The sequence below is a fragment of the Lissotriton vulgaris genome, chromosome 2_1 (genome assembly GCF_964263255.1).
Source record: "Lissotriton vulgaris chromosome 2_1, aLisVul1.2, whole genome shotgun sequence".
Lineage (NCBI taxonomy): Eukaryota > Metazoa > Chordata > Amphibia > Caudata > Salamandridae > Lissotriton > Lissotriton vulgaris.
The window spans coordinates 57705554-57729691 of record NC_141687.1 but is presented as its reverse complement, the minus strand read 5'-3'; the positions used below and the strand labels follow the sequence as shown (position 1 = coordinate 57729691).

Sequence of the window (24138 nt, the reverse complement as noted above, 5' to 3'; positions counted from 1 at the left end):
TATATGGAGCCCACACAGGCGTCCTTTATTTATCATTAGCCCTCGGGGGCGTGCTGCGTGATTGTGATATCATGTGACTAAGTGGACCAAGTGGATCACTACATCCCATGTAACCATTGTTGTTGAAAGGAAAAGGAGGGTTTCGATAAGACAACAAAAGAGCAGGTAAGTGAAACAGCAGCAGGTGCAGCTGTGGTAGTGACACATCACTCTCATGTCAACTAAGAACCTGTAATGCTGTGCTCCCTCAGATCCAAAGAGGCACCCTACTTTCAGAAGGGGCCTTAATTGAAATAATACGGACTACTTTTTCTGAGATCTTTATTCTTAGGCCACACTGATTGACACGAGGGTTGAGAAAAGATATGAGAGTGACCACTTCCCCTTCCTCTTAACTCTTGGGGGCAGCCGTACACGGGTAAACCTGGCCAAAGATTCGGTCTCAGGGGCCATAGTTGTTTCTAACAACAGTAGACATGTCTAATGGGATGGTATTGTTTCAAACTCTGATGCCCTAAGTCAGATATACACCCGCTTAGAGCCTTTTCTAACTCTGGCTGGGCATACCCGTGCCACTTAAGGCGTTGCAATGAAGTGGACAAAAACGTGTTGTAGTGATGCTTGCATTTATTTCAGCCACTGGTAATTACGCAGGGCGGTATCACAGCCCACTGTTATTTTCCAGCACAAAAAGTAAAGTCACAGACCATTGGTCCACTCTCGCAAAAGAACTGCCTTAGAGTTTTGAACTTTGAAAGATGTGATTCTATGAAAGTGATAAAGTTGTCCTGAAATGACTAGTTCCCAGATACATAGGGCCATGTCAATGTGCAGCCTAAATGGTAATACCTTTTGCTTCAAAGGAAAGGCCGTCCAGTGTGATGAGGTTGGGACAGATCTGATCTCTCTTTCAGACACCAGTGGACAGTCCGGCCGCTGCTTGGAATGCAAGTTGGAGGAGGCGAGGAGAAGTTCCCGGAGTCCAGCCTGTGCATGAATCACTTGTTTGAAATGATTTTCTGGGATGAAGGATTTGATACCATTCAGGAGTCCAAGCTCAGTTAGTCCCGTTTCTAGATTTCATTTTTTTATCAAGAAAGACGTCTAGAACCAGATGCACGACCCACCAATTTGTGAGTCGCAAACTGCATCGCATTAGGGACTCGTAATTTGCGACTCGCAATTTGGAATGCACAAGTGTCTGAGACACTGTTTGCGATTCCCAATGAGGTCGCAAATTGCATGCCTCATACATGTATTAATGAGTTTTTCACAATTTTCGACCCCATTGGGAATGTCTGGCACTGCAAGGGAAGGCCACCATGTCTTTTAAATAATGCCGTTTTTTTAAAAGAAATACAACAGTTTTTTTTAAATGCAGCACATTTTCCTTAAAGGAAAACGGGAAGCATTTAAAAAATAAAAATGAAACTTTTCAGTTTCATATTTTAAGGGCAGGCAGTGGTTCCTGGGACCACTGCCTACCCTTAAAAAATATTTTGAGAGCCACTCACAAATGGGAAGGGGTTCCCTGGGGTCCCCTCGCCATTTGCGAGTGGTTTACCACCCTTTTATGAAGGTTGATAAACTGCAACTGTTTTGCATAGTCATATATAGCTTCAGGAGTCGCAATAAGGAAGGGACGCCCTTGGAACACCCCTTTCCAATAGCGAGTCGCTAATCCTATTTTGTGAGTGTTAAATTGATTTGCGACTCACAAAATAGGATTAGTACATGGGCCACACGTTTTTTGCGGTAGCAAATGGGTCTAAAACCTATTTGCGCCCGCAAAACACGTTAGTACATCTGGCCCCTAGTGCTTTAGCTTTTTTCAAAAAGTGTGTCTGTAACTTTAGCACAGAGGTTTAGGCTGGGTTTGAACTTAGATTGTGCATTTAAATGAAGAAATTAAAAGGGACTCTGGTAAGTGGGTTGGGTTTTAAGTATTGTACCCAGGGTTAGATGCCAAATAGGTCTTTAGCAAAATTCTTACAGTCTTTGAGGGAACAGATTTTCAAATATAACTGGGATGTACCATTTGACCCAATTTACTGTAACCCCTAAAATCATTCCAAATGTTTCAATTTCCTCCAGGATGTGGTTGACAATCTCGACTGGTCTGGCCCCATTAACCAACACATCGTAGCTACATATCTGTCTCTTGTCCATTGCTTACCTCTGTAAACAAGCTCGTTGCTCTATAGCAATGGCAAAAAAAGAAATGATAATGGATACCCCTATCTCATCTGTTCCAAAACATTGTAATTCACTCTACACATCTGAATTATGGCTGTGTGTCTGCCCTGCAGCATCATTTTCCACTTTCCACTTTCCATTACAGCACCAACGCTCACACCTTCAGCCTTCTAAAGTTGAAGTCTTCCACTCCTCGCCAAAGGCTTTCTCTGCACTAAGCAGTGTCACTGATCGCTACTGCCCTCTCCACCCTTTCTGTGTACTGCTTCACTTCAAGGCATCAATTGTGAAAAAGAGCTGTGACTTTTATGCCTATTGGTGGAATCCAATGTCAAGGTTTTTGTGTAGGTCAATTATTGAGTCATAAGTTGTTGAGGATCACTTAATGTATGCTTTAGATAACAACACTTTAGTTTTTCATCAAATTTTTTTGAGACTTGCTATTTCACCAATTAGCATTTAATCAGGCTTCTTTGGTCACATTCCACAGTTTCTACTTGATTCTTCGCCAGTTAGCTTGTGATCTCCTGGAACACCTCCTTCTCAGAGTTGAAGAAACTATTTATCATAGCACATGTTCCCATCTGCTTCACCACTAGTGTATACTCCTCAGCACAACCAGATTGAAAGAGTCCATATACGTAGTCTGCACTCATACACTGAACTAGTAGGAGCACCACAGGCCCTCCTAGCGGCCACTGAAACAACTGTCAATTACAGCCACGGCTGCAGAAAGTAAACTCTCACATCCCACCCTTTACTTTGGCACCATTTGAAGTTTTTGGCTATATTCTCTTTATACCTGAACAGTAGTTCTTAATTCTAGAATCTGTCTATTTTTATGTCTTATTGCTTTTCTAAAGGGTGTTGCAATATTTTCAGAAACCTTTCGGGTGGCCAAGAATTCCATTCTTCAGGCTTCATAAATTGAGTACCATTAAACTGTGCAATAGTAAAACCTGTTATTGACATCACACAGAAATGACCAACGGCCACATGCATCAAAGTTAGCATTTGCGATTTCTTAATTGCGAAAATTAAGGAATCGCAATTAAGAAATCGCAAATTGCTATGCATCAAAAAATCGCATTTTTATTTGCGATTTCTAAAAATTCCTTAATTGCGATTCACAATTTGCGAATCGCAATTAAGGAATCCCTTCCCATTGATTCCTATGGGCCAAGAGGCCCATTGGAATGAATGGGAAGGCATTCACAAATTGCGATTAGCATTTTGCGAATCGCAATTTGTGTATGCATTTTCAAGGGTGCAGAGGGGGGTCCAAAGGACCCCCCCCTGCACCCCTGAAATGTAACTTTAAGTGCAAGTTTCACACACACATGTCCCAAAGACATGTGTGTGTGTAACATGAAAGTTTCAAAAATGCATTTTTGTGCATTTTTGGAAGTTTTTCGCAAATTAGCATGAAGGTCAACTTCATGCTAATTTACCCCTCCCTATTTGCGAATTCGCAAATTAAAAATGTTCATGCATTGCATTTAAGAAATCTCAAATTGCGATATCTTAAATGCAATTGCAATTTTAGAAATCGCAACATGGTTGCGATTCCTAAAATTGCGAAAAGCATGATGCATCCCAAATTTGAGAATTGCTTTCGCAAACGGCCGAAAATTGCGATTCGCACCGTTTGCGAATGCAATTCTCAATGATGCATGTGGGCATAAATGTATAAAAGTTATCATTATCAGACATATGGGCTCTGCCATTGATTTTCCACTGACTTGCTTGTGTCTTGCAGCTGGTATATAAGAAGATGTACGGGACCATGTGGAAGTCCACATTCGGACGGTACAAGAACATGAACATCGCATCGCCAGAGATTGCGGAGTGGGTGCTGCGGCACGAAGGGAAATACCCCATGAGGAATGACATGGCCCTCTGGAAAGAACACAGGGACTTGAGAGAGTTTGCCTATGGGCCCTTGACTGAGTAAGAGTGGGATTTTTATGCCAGATAATGCTAGTCATCTCTCTACTGCTTCTAAAAGGATATGAAAGGGAATGCCGGGTCTTACCCCCACAGGTGCATAGACTGTGGTCTTAGAGCTTTCTGCCCCATCCATTCTGGTCATGCCTGCCTCTTGCCTAAACATTCACCTTTCATGGTCTTCAAATAATCAACAAGGCTATCCCTAGGAGGAGTACTTTAATATTAAAATAATAACAAATCAGGTGAAACTAAACTATAAATAACACAATAGAATGGAGAAGGAGGGAAGCACAGAGCGTATGTAATCAACACAACAAATGTATTTCAAACATATGTTTACACAAATATATATTTTAAAAAGATAAACAAAAAGCATCAGAAAATATTTTCATTTATTACCAAAAATGAATTTTAAAAACAAAAACCATTGTTATTCCCTATGACAACGTTTTGAGTGAGTCACAAAAGGATGAGGCACAATAGATTTTAATACAGTTGTATCCCAGTGATGGCTTTTCGGTCATTGTGAAGTAGTGTGGCTCACTGGTTAGAGGCGGCAGACCCGAGAGCAGAGGACGGCCCGGGACCAGGGTTCGATTCCCGGCACTGCAGGTTTCTGGACCAGGGTCAGCGGACTCGATAATTCTCTCGCCTCGGTGCCCACTCTGATCAGCGATCACACTCGGCAACTCTGGGCATTAGCTTGCCTCATCTTCACTAACGGCCCCACCAGACCGCCGGGGATGCCTGGTCTCACCCTGGAGATACCCACTAAGGGACCATCTCTCAGGGAAGCCAGGAAGGGTTTCGCAGCGGTCGAAGCGCGGAGATACTCCTCCGGGAGTCGATCCTAGCGCTATATAAACCTGCAATTAATTAATTAATTAATTAATTGAACTGGACCTTCATCACAACTGGGTAAACCACACACAAGTCTACAAACCACCATCACACAAAAGTCCTACAGTACGGGTCGAGGTTGCTACTGTCTAAAGAAGATATTGCGGAGTCACCTCAGCACTTCACATTTTTTCATAGTATTATGTCAAAAAACAAAGGCATCAATTTCAATCTATTTTTGACCAGTGAGAGACATAAAGAGTTTCAGTGATTTTGAACTTGGAAAAGTCAAATGGTTTAAGGGCCTAATTTAGACTGGAAAGGGGTACACACTCCCTCAAAGCAATGTTCTGCCCGCTTCATTTAGAGTCGGGCTGAACTTCAGTTTGTAGGTGGCAGAGACGACTCCATCTCCTCCGCCTACATAAGCAATGCCACTTTAACGTACGCCTCCATCATGTTGACTTTCAATGCATTTACAGGAACCGCGGTGTTGGCGGTTCCACCAAATGCAAGACATGTCCACTGGGCTGGCGGACATCTCTAACTTTGGTAGGCAGAGCACTCTCGCCATGGTAGGAGCAAAGTACTCCCCCATGGCGGCGGTAGTTAATCCATCCGCCAAAGTATAAATCGGGCCCTAAGACTCAAGCTGATAAATGGTAATCAATTCAGAGAACTCACAGAAAAACTAAACACCCTTATAACCTGACCTTTCATAGCCTTCACCATTATCCTCACTATCCCTTCCCTCTCTATTCTGAGCATTTTTGTGTCTGACATGTTTGACCACGCAGCAGTGTAACTAGGGGGCAGATGTATCAACACCCTCATTTGCGATTCTCAAATGGTGATTTTTTAGAAATTGCTATTTGAGAATTGCAAAATGGGATGTATGCAGAAAATCGCAATTTTTTAGCGATTTCTTAATATTCCTTAATTGCGATTAACAAATTGTGAATCGCAATTAAGGAATTCTTTCCCATTCATTTCTATGGCCCAGGAGGCCCATAGGAATGAATGGGAAGTTATTCTCAGATTGCGACACCCTGATGCACCCCTGAAATGAACATGTTTGCGCATATGGCGCACATGCATACCCTAAGGGCATGTGTGTGCGTCATATGGCAGCTTCACAAATGCCCAAAAATGCATTTGCGAAGGAAATCGCAAATTACCACCAACTTGAAGTTGGTAGTAATTTGCGATTTCTTAAGGTGAAATCGCAAAACTTGATTGCTTCTTACATAGCATTTAAGGAATCCCTTTTTGCGATTCCTTAAATGCTTGCGCAAAATAAAGGACACCCTGATGCACCCCTGAAATGAACATGTGTGCGCATATGGCGCACATACATGCCCTAAGGGCATGTATGTGCGCCATATGGCACCTTCAAAAATGCCCAAAAATGCATTTGTGAAAGAAATCGCAAATTACCACCAACTTGAAGTTGGTGGTAATCTGCGATTTCTTAAGGTGGAATCGCAAAACTTGATTGCTTCTTACATAGCATTTAAGGAATCACTTTTTGTGATTCCTTAAATGCTTGTGCAAAATTAAGGAATCGCAAATCTTGCAATTCCTTAATTTTGCGATGCGATTTTCATCATACATCGCATTTTCCATTTTTTTAGTCGCAAACGCTGCTCTTTTGCGAATCGCAGCTTTTGCGATTAAAAAAACGGATGATACATCTGCCCCTAGATGTGTTATCAAAATGCATATAGAGTAGGATTTGGGTGAGCTCCGTTCAACCGTTGGGTTATTCAGTGTTTTCTATAGAGCGAACAAGAAACAAAACTTGGGTGTCAGAGCGCTTTACAGTTCAACGTCATTCAAATTCAGAAGATATGCAATTCTTTAACGCCTCCAACAATGTATAAGCATTCAATTGCTATTTTGTGCAGCTCTTTGTTAGCAATTCTCTCCACCAATAGAAATGTCTGGGTTTTTTAGGTTTGAAGCACATTTAAGAAAGTCTGCATTCGGCGGTATATTGTCTGAATAAACCGAATTAAAACCTAATCGATACTTTTGAAACAGATGTTCTGGGCCTTAATAAAGTTGTACATACAGCATACCATACTGTAACTATGGCCTCTAAAAATGGACACAGAACTCTCTGGGTGTGGCTCCTAGAACCACACATAATGCTCCTTACGTGGCCCTCAGAAATGAGCTCAGAGCTCCAGATGTGAACTTCAGAGCTACGCAAAACATGACCATTTCTTTTTACTTACAGCTGGCATTTATTCATGTGTTTTATAGTTTGAGATGATCAGTTTCTTTTTGTAATTACACCGGCTGATTTTGCTGTTTTACAGCACAGGCTGCCCTTTCCTACCGGGTTTGACCCGATTGCTACCAGCTGATTTCAGTAGCCAAAATGGCATACAGTGAATTTGCAAGTAATAGCATAGACTGGCATATGCTAGCAGTAACCATGCGAATTATTACAAAATGCTAAATATATTTAGATGTTTCCCTTTTTATGCTGCTTGACCTAGCACTTACAATTTGCCTCCACTAGTTCTGAGTTATATTGTTGTGTTTGTGCTAATGTTGATCATATAAGCATTCATTTGCCTCCCTGGTGAATGTGGAGACAATGTTCTTCAGCCAGAAGCCAGACACCCTGTTGGGTCAGTTGGTGTCACTAGCTTTGCTCTCTAGGTGGAAGTGACAAATTACTTTTACGCTCACCACTTTCAAAAGTCACCGGCCGCCACTGTTTTTAGCTAGGAATAACTTCCAAAACAATTTCAGGAGCATAATACTTTTTTTTAGTTTTTAGAGCTGACCGGAACTCCAGTTTAATTTTGTGAGGTTAGTTTATTCATAACTTTACAACCACTCTGGGATCTCAACACATCATTGTAACATAGGGCTGGCGGTCGCTTACATGGACAACACTGTTTTATGGGGAGAACTGTGTCAAGGGCGAGTTTACCCATTAGTCATAGGCTGAGGGAGATCTGTGCAGGCTAAGGATTTCGTTAGGGCAACAGAGCCCAATTTGGCCAATGGCAGAACAAAAACAGGGTTGCCTTTTTTCAGACCAGTGTTGTGGACATCTACGCAATAGAAGTATACAGCATTGGACTTGAGAATTATTGGTCCAGGCATGAGGGGAATTGCCATCTAAGGGGCCGATTACGATGGTGGGCGGACTTTGTTCGCCCGCTATCGCAGATGCAAAAGATAGGTGCGGCGGTCCCGCTATACGAATTGGGATGTGCCCGCAACACTGGCGGGCGCATCCTGTACTTTTAAAAATGCATGTTGTGCAAATGTAGGTACAACGTGACAGACACCGTGTGGTGCCTGCCACATTGTACATGCATAATATAAGGGGGTACCATAGGTACCCCCCACGTGCAGCACCCCCCCTTATCCCCCTGGGGGCCCGCAACGGGCCCCAAAGGCATTCACCGCCTGTCTTTTTGCAGTGGAATCTCTGCCCCAAAAGACAGGCATGCAAATGCACACGGCGGTGCCTGCATGGCACTGCCGCCATTGCCCCATAGTACCTTGTTCCGCAAGGCGGGCGGAAAGGGACCGCCTTACGGGACCACGGCGGACGGTCTTTCCATCCCGCGCGGTACCTTTCCAATTCCCACTGCCATCCTAATTTGGCAGTGGGAATATTCAGGCTGATGGCGGGAAGTCTGCCACTGCCGTGCCGGCGGTCCTCACCGCCGGCCCGGCGTACTTCCCACCATCTTAATCGGCCCCTAAGATCACTGAATGAGCTGTACCAAAACTTAAGCCTAACGAGTGCCCCTTTTTGAGTCAGGACAGTGAAAAATGTATCAAGTCCTATGTCTGCTACTGCTATTGTTAAATCCTTTGCCTCTGAGACAGCAGAGATGTCTGCCCATACACTGAAGCCAGCTAATAGTAATAAAGCCCAGAGTGGTAGGAGCAACAGAGTTATACAATTGTTACAAAAGAGAAGACTCTGGAAAACATAGGAGAAACCTTTCTTCCATCTCTCCACCACCTCCAGACAACTGTGGAACTCTCATAAACCAGCAGTCCAAGGACATACCAACTGGGAAAGGATTGGGGGAGCAATGGAATGTACCAATACATAATTATAACACATCTCCGACACACAGGAGAGCAATAAAACAAAGGTAAAGGTAACAGGGAAACTGAAACACAGCAATGGTAAACAATAAGCAGCTGATTGCCTGAGAAGAGGAGAAAGGGAAGGATAGAGGGAAGAAAAAGAAATAGGGGGAGCGGGACCAGAATATACACTTTATACTTTAGAATTAGATTCAATTCACCTTATACTGTAATAATTTTGCCAAACCGGAGGTCATTTTTAGGTTTTGCCTGCAAATGCTCACGTAGTGAGCATTCGCAAAAAAAACTATTGAGTTCTATATATGATCGATGACCCGCCTCTGCCTCTCGTTGGCTAGCTCCATAAATGGAGGCTAGCCATTGGGAGACAGAGGCTGTCAATCGCGCTTTCTCCCGAAAACGCGATTCGGGGGCGTTTCTGGTGCTTTTTTTAAGCCCCGCCCCTTTGTCCCGGGCCGCGCTGCGATTGGCTGCCGGCCCGGGACACCCCCGTGACGTCATTCCCGGGCCGCGCTGTGATTGGCTGCCGGCCCGGGACCTGACTTGTTTTCTCTTGCCACTCAAACTGGAGGCACAGACAGAACTACGGTCTGTTGTGTTTATATCTTCTGCTTGAAGCTCGAAATATGTATGTACCCTTCTCGCAGCACGCTCTCAGAAATTTCGGAACTGTTATTACTTGAGCTTGTAATTCCTGAGAGCTGTTGCTGGGAGGAAGTGAGGAAGTGAGAGGAGCAGTGTATTGCTGCTGCATTGTGATCTGGGTGTTTCATACATGAAAACTGAGCGGTTTCTACAGCTGGGAGCATCGGCACAATTTCCTGGCACTGTCCGCAGCTGGCTTCCCGTCTGACGGGCGCACTTCTATGATTTGTGAGCATAAGCCGAAATGTTGACAGCGGGTTTGTATAGCCAAGCCCAATCCGAACGAAGCACCAGAGAGACAACGGAGTCATGGAAGGTGAAAATCTACCCCACGTTTTACAGAAGACTGATATTTTCAGCCTGGAACGTATTTTTGTGTTCCTGTTTTGCCTTTGCGCCAAAAGCTTTCAAGTGGTCTTGGAAATACCTGTCACCCGGAACAGCTGCTATTAACCACTGAGTCTAATTATCGGAAATTATCAGAATGACGTTTCGACTAATTGCCGAACATGCTCAGAAAAACGTATGGACACAAACATTGACAGTGTTCTCCTCTATACAGCGTCTTATTATCGACCCGGAAAGTACGCGCAGTGTTCAAACCTCTGTAATGCACTTGAATATGTGTTTTTTATGCCTGGGAACAATATGTGTATTAATTACTATGCAATCAGATCTGAACCTCGGCTGCAGACGCACGCAGAAATTAAATGTGCTTTGCTGAAAGGCGCCACGGAGACCTCTGTGGAGATGCTAGAATTAAATATAAATGACAAGGGGGCTTTTAGGAGGTTCACTGCATGGGGGCCCTATTTGAGGCTGTCAAGAGATGTGGCCTGGCGAGGGGGCTTCTCTCCATCAGATCAAAGCAAAGGACCTGCAGCTAAAAGGGCCATTCATCATCAGTGTCAGGGGGACCTCCAATTATACGCACCCTCTGTGACTGGTCCAGTACGGGGCACTAGCAGGCCTCTTACTACGTCATCATAGGATGCCAAGGTCACCCCACCCTATCTGGCCACCCGTCTCCGGAGGCGCTCGTATTGGAAGAGAGCGTTTGAGAGAGTGCGAGAGGGCGGCTCAATTAAAGCTTCAAATGAGGTAAACAGTAGAGGAAAAAAGACACGTGTGTCAGATGTGAGGGCGATGGCTAGTGGGATTTGTATATTATGCGACACTGAACTGGCGCAATCATCGGAGAGATTCCCTGCATGGAGCCTTCCTAACTCATCCACTCAGATTTTGGGTTGAACTAGTACCGTGTTTGAAGGCAGACTCTGGACTTTTTAAGGAACGTGACATACAGGATGAAGGAAGGAGGGATGGATAAATGAAGGGGGAAGTAGGGCTTTTAAAATAGCTTGCAAGAGCGAGGGAGGGATTGGAAAAAAAATGAGGGGAGGGAGGGTTGAAATGTAGGCAAAGAAAACGGAAACTTAGGACATGAACGAAAGGGAATGAAAAAGGAAACGATATACAAACTAAAAGGGAAGTAAGGAATGAAAGTATGATTAAAGACAAAAGAAGAGACGGAAAAGTGCGTAGATTGCAGAAGAAGGAGGAAATAAAAGACAGCAAAGGGAAAAGAAATAAAAGATGACACGGAGGACTGTAGTGGGGTTAAAGAGCGAAGAAAGGACGGACAGGAGGGTTTTGAATTTATTACACAATGTAATAAATAAAAAAAGAGTATGGCGGTTAAAAGGTAGATGTAAGATGGATGGGTGGACGGAACTGTGGACGAATTGCATGCAAGAAAAGAAAAGAAACAACAAAATGAAGGAAAGCGGAAAAAGGACGAGAGAAAGAGGAAAATTAAAATAACAAAAGCGAAATGAGAAATGTTGGATGACTTCAAAGGGCGCTTTAGCGGTAGCGGTGTGCAATATATAGACAATTGGTTCATGTTACTTATTGTGTCTTCCTTTTCGCACGTGTGCTGTTATTGAAGTGGTCTTTTAATCCCCGTACACTCCTGCCCTCTAGTGGTTCTCTTCCGCAGTGCCTGCCTGTCGGTTTCCTTTCTAATCTCCGTTTCCGCTCTGTTTAAATTCCTTTTACTTGGCATGAAATGCGGGTAGCACACTATGTGTAGTTTGCATAACAAACTAGTATGTGTGTTTAAGCAAAGAGATTGTAAGGCCCATATGTGCTAACACATTTTCCAATAGACACAGAATAGGTAAAGCCCTTTTAAATATAACTACAAACAAGAAAGGAAAAGGATGAAGAGGTCGGTGTCTGAGATGAAACCCTTCTCTAGGAAACCGTAGGGTCTTTATAAAAATGCCCTCACCCACTAAATAGTGGCATGCTTCATCCTAGGGCTGCTACAACATCCCTGCACAGCCTGATGCCTGGGATGGAGCAAAGGGAGGGGGAGACAACACAAGCATAATTGTGTTGGGATCCATGCAGTAAGCTACATATTAACAGACAGTGACTGTGGAAGTGTTTCCTCCTTTTATTTTTTTTGTGGTTATATTGTGTGCACGATAGGGTGGCTAAAAAAGGAGCAGTACCTCTCTCCCCTTTTTAGGTTTCGACCTGGCGAGGGGCAAAGCCCCTCCCAGATCGAAAACTATTGTCTACAGTAGGGATGTTTGGACCGCCTCTGTCTATCATTGGCTAGCTCCATAAATGGAGGCTAGCCATTGGGAGACAGAGGCTGTCAATCGCGCTTTCTCCAGAAAACGCGATTCGGGGGCGTTTCTGGTGCTTTTTTAAGCCCCGCCCCTTTGTCCCGGGCCGCGCTGCGATTGGCTGCCGGCCCGGGACACCCCCGTGACGTCATTCCCGGGCCACGCTGTGATTGGCTGCCGGCCCGGGACCTGAATTGTTTTCTCTCGCCACTCAAATTGGAGGCACAGACAGAACTACGGTCTGTTGTGTTTATATCTTCTGCTTGAAGCTCGAAACATGTATGTACCCTTCTCGCAGCACGCTCTCAGAAATTTCGGAACTGTTATTACTTGAGCTTGTAATTCCTGAGAGCTGTTGCTGGGAGGAAGTGAGAGGAGCAGTGTATTGCTGCTGCATTGTGATCTGGGTGTTTCATACATGAAAACTGAGCTTCAAGAAAAAAAGATATTCTGTTGGACGTTTTCTTTACAGGGGCCTTACCTCCCGCCGGGGTACTCTTAAAATCAGATTGCCTGTGGTATGCGTCCGATTATAAACGTCTCGGGATTAGGACTCCAAACCGACTTCAATACACGAAGACAGGGAGAGGCAATTGGAAAGCTAGTTTCTAGTAATTGACAGGCAAACAACAGTAATAGGAGGGACTTCATGGATTTGCAGCTCTTGGAGTTCTCTGATTGGTTAGAAAATGACTACCCGGAAGAACCCGTACATGCTACTACACCGGAACCAAAATAAACCACAACCCGGAAAAAGTCACTTCGTCACCCCACCCCACCCCCCTCCCACACACACACACACGAGAGCCGTTCTAGAATGTTTCCTATCTTAATTGAGAATTGTAAATATCTTTATTTATATTCCGTCTTCGGAAAATGAAACAGCAGTCTTCAGTGCTGTGTTTCTTACCGGTCGTTTTTTATTCCACATTCGTAGCCTTTTTAACGTCAACGTCGTTATTGCTCACGTTCCGTGGTCGTGGCTATGTGAAGTTGCATTTTTGTTTAGATGAGTAGCAGAGCTTGATTCGTGAGGGTTCACATGGTCAACACGCTGGCGGCTTTAAGACATTTTATACACTACTAGCTAGGACTTGCATTTTTCAATTAGTACACCAAGAAGCGAGTGTTTGTTTCTATTTTTATTTGTATTGTCAATGCAGGAACTGTAGGTGAATTGCATACCTATTCAATTATTTACCGCTTGTGCTACTCTGCAAGTTTACGTTTTTGAGACACCAATCCTTTAATAAAGTTCTTCATATAAATCTGAGCAAAATCAGGGAAGCATGTATTGCTTAAATGTTTGGTTCAATATTATTGGCTAGTACTGGACCAAAAATGGACAAGGAGGCATTCGTTTTTTACCAAAATTTGGACCAGACTCGCAACAGCATATGCTACGACAGACGCCATATAGATTACATCAATGATCCCGTTACCTTTACATATTCAATGTTTTTTAGACTTTACCTCCTTCCTAATCGCCCGTGTGTTTTCTCCGCCAAGTTCACGGATAGCTGGGAAAGCAGGAAGCGCTGGGTCACTCAGGATGGCAGGCCTAATTTTGATCATCTGCTTCTGAAGTTTGGTAAGGAAACTATCTTTGTCAAAACATGCAACAGCAATATTGTCTTTAATTTCAGAAGACAAGCTCGTATGTACGGCTTCCTAGATGTGAGTCAGCAAAAAATACCTGTAATAAAACTGGGGTACAAATAAGTCTTTTGGAGCTTTAAATAGCAGTCATATTTGGCAGGTTGCAAAGAGTGTTGCCTTGGTTCGAAGACAGGATTGCCCTTGGACCAGGGCAAGGAAGATCTATGGCTGGCTCAGTATAACATCTTAGATGACAAGTCATTTGAATTACCATGCCTTTAATGAAGCTATCATTTTTTCAATCAGAATCTGGATCATTCACTTATGCAGTTACAAGTATTCGCAAATTATGACCTTTCTTTTCGGGTCTAGTCTAATCAGTCATTCACAGTGCAGTTTTACACACATTTTGCCTTCTAAAAGTTCAATTTCTCCACAGCATTTTCCGAATCTACCCTGAAATTCATACTTTTAAAGTCTTACAATTTAAGATTTCATCTGTATCCTATATTGTTTATCCTTAAAAGTGTGTGTAGTCAGTCAGTCAAACCACTTTATTTGATTCATTAAAATCATAAAAGTACAATACAAAACAGCCATGTACTCTTTCCAATACGAATGGGCGACATATAAATGTATACAATTTCTACACAAGAAATATAAATAATTAAAGCTAAAAGAATATATCAGTTAAAAGCCGTTACAGAACAATAAAATTCAGAGAAATTCATAATACAATCATCATGAGGAATCTTTTTCTTTTAAGGCGGACAGCAGCAACAAGATAACTGGCTATATAAAAAATATTCCAGGTGTTATCTAACAGTTGAAGGTTCATTAGGGCTGGTCTGACCTGTAAAAAGCCCTTTCCTCTCAGGAGCGGAAAAACCTCTTCCTAATGTCTGTGTAAAAATCACGATACATTATAAAGTGCATAGTGTCCTGAGTTGAGAAGCTGTCACAGTTACACAGGGCTATGTCTTCTGGTTTATACCAACCAGGGAAGTTGCCCAAAGAGAAGTGAATTAGGTTAAAGCGAAACCTGGTCAGAAGCCAACGATGGAAGGGCTTTGTCATAATTCTTAGATGGGCTCTATTGATGGCGAATAAATTATTAAATAATGAGCCTTGACCAAAGGTTTTTTTATTACCTGATCCTCCAGTTCCAGCCTCAGTATATTCAAGAACTGCGATTTCACCCATTTTAGATCAGTTTTCTTGATCCCTTCTGGGGCATTATAAATAGCAGGACACCCTAGTTTAATGAACAAACACTTGACGTACGACAGCCACTGGATACTACTGGCTTTATCTAAAACAACACAGTCCCTTAAAACCTGGTGGTTCAACATTAGTTCTGGGTTGAGCCAGGTTTTCATACAACAGACCAAGGGAGCTAATCTCACCAAATCAGTCACATATCCCATCCCCAATTCCTGATGGATAGCGAAAGTTGGGGTTGATTGAGGGACAGACAAAAGGGAGTGGAAGAAATTGTTTTCAGCCATCTGTACCCCTTTCAATTGCTTGTACCCCCAAATAGCAGCACCATATGTAGCGATAGCCAAACATTTTGTCCCATAAATGGCTAGAATTGCCTCACAAGGCCTGGCTCCCAATCGCTGTAGCGCTGACGACGATCTCACTACTTCATTCTTTTTGGCTTTGAGCTGGGGGACCCAGGAGCATCTGTCGTCGAATAAAACCCCCCAATATGTAAAAGCAGTCACTCTGGTCACCTCAGCCCCAATACAAAACAAGCATTTACAATGCAACGGTTTCGCCTTTGGAAAAGTTAGAGCTATTGGCAATGTAAATGACAATGCCATTTATTTATCTGTTTTCAAAACCAACACATAAATACAAATTTTGTCATTTACAATGCCAATAGCTCAAACTTTTCCAAAGGCGAAACCGTTGCATTGTAAATGCTTGTTTTCTCTGGGATCTCCTGGGAACATCAGCAACTGCATCCATACCCACCTTTCCTGAAACAGTGTGCACCTTGGGCACACAAGCGGACCTGTGTGGAACAATTTTGTCCATACCCAGGTTTGACCATTCTCTAGATGAACAACGTTTCTGCCTACCCTGGCTGTTTGGAAGGGCTCAGAATACCTGGTGGCATCTTTCCTCTGTGGTTTTGGAAAATCTATGCCGACCCAATCCCCCACCTGGATGTTTGAATGTTTCACATGCTTGGTCCGGTCATATCTGTTTTTGTACTTGTCTTGGTGCATGGCAACTCTCATAGAGATGTCCTTTGCACACACATCCTTTTTATTTAACCATGAAGTGGATAGCTTGGTCTTAGCAACTCTACCCTTTAAAGATGTGAAAAGAGCAATGTCCATAACACAGTTTGGTGTGGTGCGATACGCCCAGAAAGTGTCATGTAAGGCAGTTACAGCTGGGGTACCCAAAGTTTCTGCCCTTTGCAAACACTCTTTAATTGTCTGATTCATTCTTTCAACTAAACCATTGGCACGAGGGCAATACAACACAGTCTTGTGGTGTTTGATTTTGAGATCAGACAAAAATTCTTTCATGGGTTCCGAGGTGAATTGCACACCATTGTTCGTTACCAAAATATCTGAAATACTTTCTTCAAAAATACCTCTTCCAGGAACTTGATAAGACAGCTAGCATTGATTTTATGTACACATTTGAACATCACCCAGCAAGTATGATAGTCCACCAACACATGAATCTAACGTTCATTCTACATCTTCAGATTTAGGGGCCAATTATGTCAAGTGCTAATTAAGACCACTGGCTATTCAGGACCTCCACAGGAGAAAGGGGTGCTTCTTGGCTTGGTGGACTTTCTCACTCATCCTGCATTCCATACAGTCTCTCACTTTGGTCTCAACCGTGGTATCCATGGTTATCCACCAGTAATCTAAGCGTATTTCTTTTTTAAGGCTGCGTCCTAAATGGCCCACATCTGCCAGTTTGAAAATTTTCTCCCTTCGTTTTTCTGGAGGGATTATTTTCTCACCTCAACACTCAGTATTGTCCTGTGAACTGAGCTCCAACCTCACATCCCAGTATTTGGATACTAGCACAGAAACTTTATTTGTAACAACTAGCCAACCATTCCTTATGTATTCCTTCAGTGATCCCATCACAATGTCAGATTTAAAACACTCCTCCCACTCTTCTTTGCTCAAACTTGTCAATTTAAGAACGAGATCTTTGTCTTCCTCAATGTCAGTTTCTTCGTCCAATACTGTAGGAGAATGTGACAAAAAAACTGCAACCACGCCCCTGGCAAAAATTTCACTTTAAAGTTATACCCTTCCAACCCCAGGATCCATCTAGCTATCCTGGGTGTAGTTCTAGCAGACCCCTTGGTGGTGAAAGCATACATTAAAATCTTATGGTCAGTTTTTATAGTAAATTGTATACCCTATAAAAAAATCTGAAATGCCTTACTGCCCAAAAACATGCTAGGGCCTCGTTTTCAACTATCGAATAGTTCTTCTCAGCTCCCTTTAGGGTCCTACAGCCTAAAACTACAACTTGTTCTTTTCCATCCACCCACTGTGTCAAACTAGCACCCAACCCCTTGTAGCTAGCATCAGTGTTCACAAGAGTAGATTTGGTAGGATAGAATCTACCTAGTAAATAAAGTTGTAAAGTGATACTTGTATAGCGCACTACTCACCCGCAAGGGTCTCAAGGCGCTTGTACGAATACCGCTGTGGAACCCATCCTGGCTTTCCCTGTGAGGCATCCACTGGGAACCCCCAAGGTGGAGGCCAGGCATCCTTAGCGTTGTGGGGGCCGTTGTGGAGATTAAGCAAGCTATTGCCCAGAATTGCAGAGTGGGACTCCATGATTGGAATAGGCACCGAGGCGAGAATTATCAGGTCCGTGGAATTTTGAGCCCAAGACCCGCCGAGGCGGGGAATTGAACCCTGGTCCCAGGCTAGACCTCTGCATCAGGGTCTGCCGCTCTAATCATTGAGCCACAATTCTCCTAGGGATAAAGATGCTACAATACTAGCTTTCAGAGAATTAAAAGCATCCTAACACTCTTTATTCCAAATGAATGGGACCTTTGTTCTTAGTAGTCCACACCAAGGTTCCATAATGCCGGCATAGTTCCGTTCACATTTTGAATAGTACTCTGACAATCCCAAGAAGGATTTAAAATCTTCAATATTGGTTGTAGCTACCTTATCCTGAATCACTTTAACAATATTCAACTTAGGTTTTGCGCTGTCTAGGGATATAGTGTGTCTTAAGTATTCCACAGACCTCACCCATATGCGACATTTATCCTTCTTCAAAGGGAGCCCTGCCTTCCGTAGATTTGTCAAAACCTTCACAAGCATTATGTTGTGTTCATCCATATTTTTGTCATAGATGAGAATGTCATCTTGGAAACATAACGTTCCAGGGATGTCTCTCAAAACATGTTGCATGACCCTCTGAAAGGCAGCCGTTGCGAACGCCAAACCAAAATTGTTATTGTTATTGTTAACTTGGTCTTTTATAGCGCCAACTCACCAACAGGTCTCTAGGCGCTTAAAAACAAACAGCAAACAACAATGCATGAGGAAGGAAGAGAGCCAGGGACCTGTAATAAGATTTATTTAGCTGGATCAAGTGCCTCCCTAAATAATAAGGTTTTTAACTACTTCCTAAAACGCAGGAGATTTGCTTCTTTCCGAAGTGATTCTGGTAGATTGTTCCAGATCTGCGGAACCAAAACCGAGAAAGACCTGCCGCCTTTGTTTTTTAACTTATAACGGGGGCAGACGAAAAGCTGGGATTCGGCGGATCGCAAGACTCGCTTGGGGGTATATAACTCCAAGCGCTCTTTAATATGCGCAGGAGCTTGCCCATAGATGGCCTTGTGGGCTGTACACAGACTCTTAAACTCCACCCTCTGTTCAATGGGGAGCCAGTGTCACTTGAGTAGTAGAGCAGAGGCATGGGATCTTCTAGGTAACTTGAAGATCAGACGCGCCGCGTCATTCAGGACCACCTGCAATCTATTAATCAAGATTTTAGGTAGGCCTAGATAGAGGGCGTTCCCATAATCTAGCCTCGAAACAATGGTGGCAGAGACTATCATACGGAGTGCGGAAAAGGAAAGGAGAGGGGCAGCTTTCGTAGCTGTCTGATCAAGCCAGTACACATCCCTACTACTGAGGAGATCTGACTGGCCATAGACAACTCGCTGTCAATCTTGATTCCGAGACTTTTTACTTTGTCACTCGGTGACGGTGAGGGCCCTAGTTCCTGGGGCCAGTAGAGATCACTCCAAGGCGAGGCTAGGGTGGAGACCACCAATACCTCCGTTTTTTCCGGATTTATTTTCAACAGATTGGCCGTCATCCAGCTAACCGTATGTCTGAGGATGTTCAGGGCACTAGTTTGTGCCAGGATTGTATTATCAATACTCAGCAACAGCTGGGTGTTGTCAGCGTAGTTAAATACGCGACAACCCATGTTAGCTAGAGAGTCAATCAACGGCTGGAGGTACAGGTTGAAAAGCAGTGGGGATAGTGCGGAACCCTGAGGGACTCCGCACTCCAGAATACCCACTTTAGAGATGGCATCCCCCAGTTGGATCCTCTGGGTCCTACCGGTCAAAAAAGATTGGAGCCACTGATGGACCTGACCCCTTATCCCAAACGCAGCCAATCGTCAATAGCAGGGAGTGGCTGACAGTATCGAACGCCGCCAATAGGTTTAAAAGTATCAGGGCGCTCGGTTTCTTACTGTCAGCCATACCTCTCAGCTCATCCAGCACCAAGAGCATCACCAACTCGGTGCTGTGATGTGCACAAAATCCCGCCTGACGCTCCTGGAGAAGATGGTGTGATTCCAGGAATGAGGAAAGGGACCTCAGCACATGTTGCTCTAAAATCTTGGACAGAAAGGGCAGTTGGGATATCGGCCTATAGTTTTTTTAAATGGCCAGGTCGGCTCCAGGCTTTTTTAACAGAGGCCTCACACGTGCCTCCTTGAGACTTGATGGTAATTGACCGGTCTCCATTGAGCTGTTAAGAAGGGAGATAATGTGGTTTTCCAGGATAGGGCGCGCCAAACGAAAGACCATAGGGGGACACGGGTCCACTGGGGAGCCTGACTTAATGTTCTTCATAATCTGCTCAAGGCTTAGAGAGTCTAATTCAGGAAACTTAGAAATATATACTTCGGGGGAAAACTGAGCTTCCTGTGAGGGCAGGGGCCCTTCAGGGCACTAGTCTTGATCTCAGAAAGGATAGTTTCCACCTTCTCGAGAAAGAAGCTTTGAAAACTATCGGCAGTTATTGTTGTTTCCGATGTTTCTGTTTTTTTGCTCAGCTCAGTTAAGATTTTAAATGTTTCCTTCTGAATATTGCCCGCTTGACTTATACGAGTTTCGTAAAAATCTGCTTTTGTTGCCATAATCAATTTCTTATATGTCTTAAGTGAGGTTCTGTATTGTTTCCTATCTGTCCCGTCTTTAGTTCTACGCCAAAAGGCATGCATAAGTACTAGAATGCACCAACAGGTGTGATAAAAGAAGTGAGACGGCATGAATCCGGATGTAGCTCTACATGGTGATTAGCAGACGAGAAATCTAAAACACTGAAACAACTTGTGCCCTAATTAAGGTAAGTATTTCATACTTGGCAGGGGAGGCCTAGCCACCCATATGTTATCATTGGGATATCTAGGATCTGTACAAAGCTGTATATCCTTGTTGAATGCTTTAGCTTCAAGAACTATTGGAGCCAACTAATGTGAGCTTTCAATAGGCTCAATGACACCCAAAGCCAACAATCTGTCTAATTTCTCTCTCAAAGGGGCATGCATCATATGAGGTATTGGCCTTACTTTATGTGAAACAGGCCTAGCTTTCGATTTGAGTTTAATGCAATGCTGGTAATTCTTTAGCAAGCCCAACTTGTCAATGAATATGTCTGGAAAATCACTGCAGACATCCTTGGCCCCCACTGACGGATCCACCAAAAGAACTTGATCGGGACTGTTAGGTTCAAATTTAATACCAAGCTCCTTTTGAGGGGAAGAGCAGCATATTGTCGAAATAGGAAATTAAGTTGATGTGAGTTCTGACAATGTTTGCTAGCGGCATGTGAAGGCTGATTTTTAGACCCTCTTTTTAACTTTACTGTGGGGAATTGTATTTTGAATTTGAATTACTTGTGAGGGCTGGTGGGATTTGAACCCGTTTTTTTTGTAACCAAACACTCCCTGGCCACCATTTTCGCCAGGGGTGCGGTCTAGTTGTCACTCTGGGGGAGATTAAAAGGGACGCTGCGCTAGTGCACAACGGGCGCTCCGCTGCACGCAAAAGGCAAGCCCGTCTGCGCCCGTCTGCGTCCGTCCGTGTCCCGGAGGCGGCCGGCGCCGGCAACACCGATGCCTCATCAGGAGACGCCCGCCCGCATCAATAAAAACAAGTAAGCTACAGTGGAGAAAGCCTACTAGCGAAGGGTAAGAGTGCAAGCGGCGGCTCCCTCTTTGCTCTCTCAGTGGATTCGGACCAACTTTCTTGTGGTGATTGTAATTGGAACAATACCCGCCCTAAACCCGATGTGGGTGGGACCTCATGAGGGAGTGATCCCATGGAATGCCTTCACCCCTCTCGAAATGCTGTAATGGGGAATCATTTGAAGGCAGTACTTCTGAATACCAGGTCTATAAAAAAACATGAGCTCCAGCTCTTTGACCTTCTCAGTGAGACTCAACCAGATATAATGTTTGTCTCTGAGACATCGCTCAATGAAGGCTCTAACACTACCATCACCACTGCCATCCCCCCCGGGGTATATGATAATGAGGAAGGACAGACCCGGTGGTCGGGGAGGCGGTGTGGCAATTATACATAAGAACTTCCTCCCCTGCTTGCTACTACCCATTGCAGAGCTTGAGGGGGCTGAAAGCCCTGGTTTCCATATGACGGTTTCCGATCACCAGTCTATTGCTAGGGCGGTAATATACCATCCTCCAGGGCCGGCTGGTCAGTTTTTGAAATCTCTTGGCCATGTTATTTCCCCTATTGCGGCCAAGTACAGTCAGTGCCTGGTGCTAGGGGATTTTAACATACATTTAGATTAATTAGCGGACTCAGAATCCGTAAAGTTGTGTGAGTCCCTTGGTATATTCAATCTGCCTCCTTGCATCTCTCTCCCCACTCATGTAAAGGGCCATACTCTGGACTAGATCTTTTCAACAGCCAAAATTGAAGCAGCTGTGCCCCTTCCCATTACCTGGGCAGACCACTTTTTGCTCACCTTTTAAGATAGGCAAGGCACCTGGAAGGTAGCAGTCCCATTGCAAGCAGAAGGCCAGTAGTTTTCGATCCTTTGAGCAGCTAACGCTGGAGGCTTTAGCCGCTACACTCAGGCAGGACCCCATTCCCACAAATGGCACTCTAGAGTATGATGTGCTCCCACTGGATAGATGGCTCCAGGAGTGGATGACGCAACTAGCCCGCTCAAAACCCGAGTAGCCAAACAAGGCAGAGCCTCGGCTCCGTGGTTTACGGAGGCACTAAGAAAGAGTAAAAGCGCATGTAAATGTCTTGAACGTTCTTGGAAGAAAAACTACGATCCTCTGAGCAAAGCCACTCACAAATTGGCACTGAAAGCCCACTATGTCCAAGTTCGTGAGGGAAAAAAATATTTTCTGGCCTCTGAAATCAAACTAGCCGGGAATAGCATCAGGGACCTGTTCAAGATTGTAAAGGACTTTTCTTCCCCTAATGCCATAAAAAGCCACTTCATCCCCACCTATGAATGGACGAATCGCGCAATACTTTTATAACAAAATAAACAACCATCCAGGTTTCGGTTGGCGATTCGGTAATTTCTGATATGTCCTTCCCCACCTGCCCTGTTTTGGAGGACACTTTCTTGGAGTTTCCTCCCGTTCCCACGGCCACTTCACTTAAAATTATGAAGGCATTGTAATCTGGTTCACCAGCGGACCCTTGTCCGGTTAAAACTCTAGCATCCATTGCCGAGGTATTAAACCCAGCCGACAACGGAGTCCTGAACCTATCCCTATCCCAAGGTCTAATGCCAGACAGTTGGAAACATGGAAGGATCCGCCTGCTTCTAAAAAAACCCTCAGCGGACCCATCTGTAGCCAACAACTACAGACCAATATCACTGCTGCCTTACTTCTCCAAGGCTTTTAGAGAAGTATGTCAATGTCGTCATCACTGAAATCGTAGAGACTACCCAGGTCTTACATCTTAGCCAGTCAGGGTTTAGAGCCAACTTTAGTATGGAGACAGCACTTCTGGAAGTCTCGAAGACGATCACAGTGACTCTCAACAGAGGAGGTAAAGCTGTATTGATACTATCGGACCTATCGGCAGCTTTCGATACCGTGCCCCACAAGCTACTTCTGCGCAGACTCCAGGACTGCAGCATTGGGGGCACGGTTCTTAGGTGGTTCTCCTCCTTTTTGGATAGCCACCAACAAAGAGTTTGGTCCCCCCTTCTCGGCCTCCATCCCTCCATTGAATGTAGGAGTACCACAGGACTCTGTGTTAAGTCCAACCCTGTTTAATGTTTATATGGCCACCTTGCACTCATAGCCGAACAGCACAGAGCTAAAGTTATATCGTATGCCAACGACACCCAGTTGTTGTTTACCTGTAAGAAAGACAAGTGGTTAAGAGGAAATTATATCAGCACGTGCTTGGCTAAGGAGTTTGTCTGGTTCAAACAAAATCAGCTGTTATGCAACTCGGACAAGTCTGAAATCATATTCTTTGGTCGCACACCTGGTGAAGAATGGCGTCAATGGTGGCCCCTAAATTTGTCTCCCCCTGTAAGCCCAGTTATGACTGTAAAAAACCTTGGGGTGAAACTGGACGCGGATATGTCCATGAAGTCCCAGGTTCAAACCGCGGCAGGCACCTGTTTTGGGCTGCTAAAAACGATGAGGAACTTTCTCCCCATGCTTCCCATTTTGCATAAGAAGACTGTAGTCCAAGCCTTGATCACATCAACTGAAAAACGGAAAGTGGCAAAGCTTTCTTGCGCTCAAGATACAATTAATACTCCCCAAGTTTCCTTACTATGAACGCCAGTTGAATGCGGTGAGGAGTACTCTCCGATCATTGGACATCTGATTAAAGATCGTGTGAAATTCTAATCTTTACCTTGGATTCTACATTGAATATTAA

At 44.1% G+C, this 24138-nt stretch overlaps 1 protein-coding gene across 1 annotated transcript in view; it reads left to right on the top strand.

The window, feature by feature from the left end:
- LOC147729549 (sterol 26-hydroxylase, mitochondrial-like) overlaps positions 1–24138 on the top strand; it is a 206468-nt gene that overhangs the window by 96471 nt on the left and 85859 nt on the right. The window contains exon 2 of the mRNA XM_086954442.1: positions 3956–4146. Coding sequence (XP_086810568.1) covers positions 3956–4146 — 191 coding nt within the window. The remainder of the gene's footprint in view (positions 1–3955; positions 4147–24138) is intronic.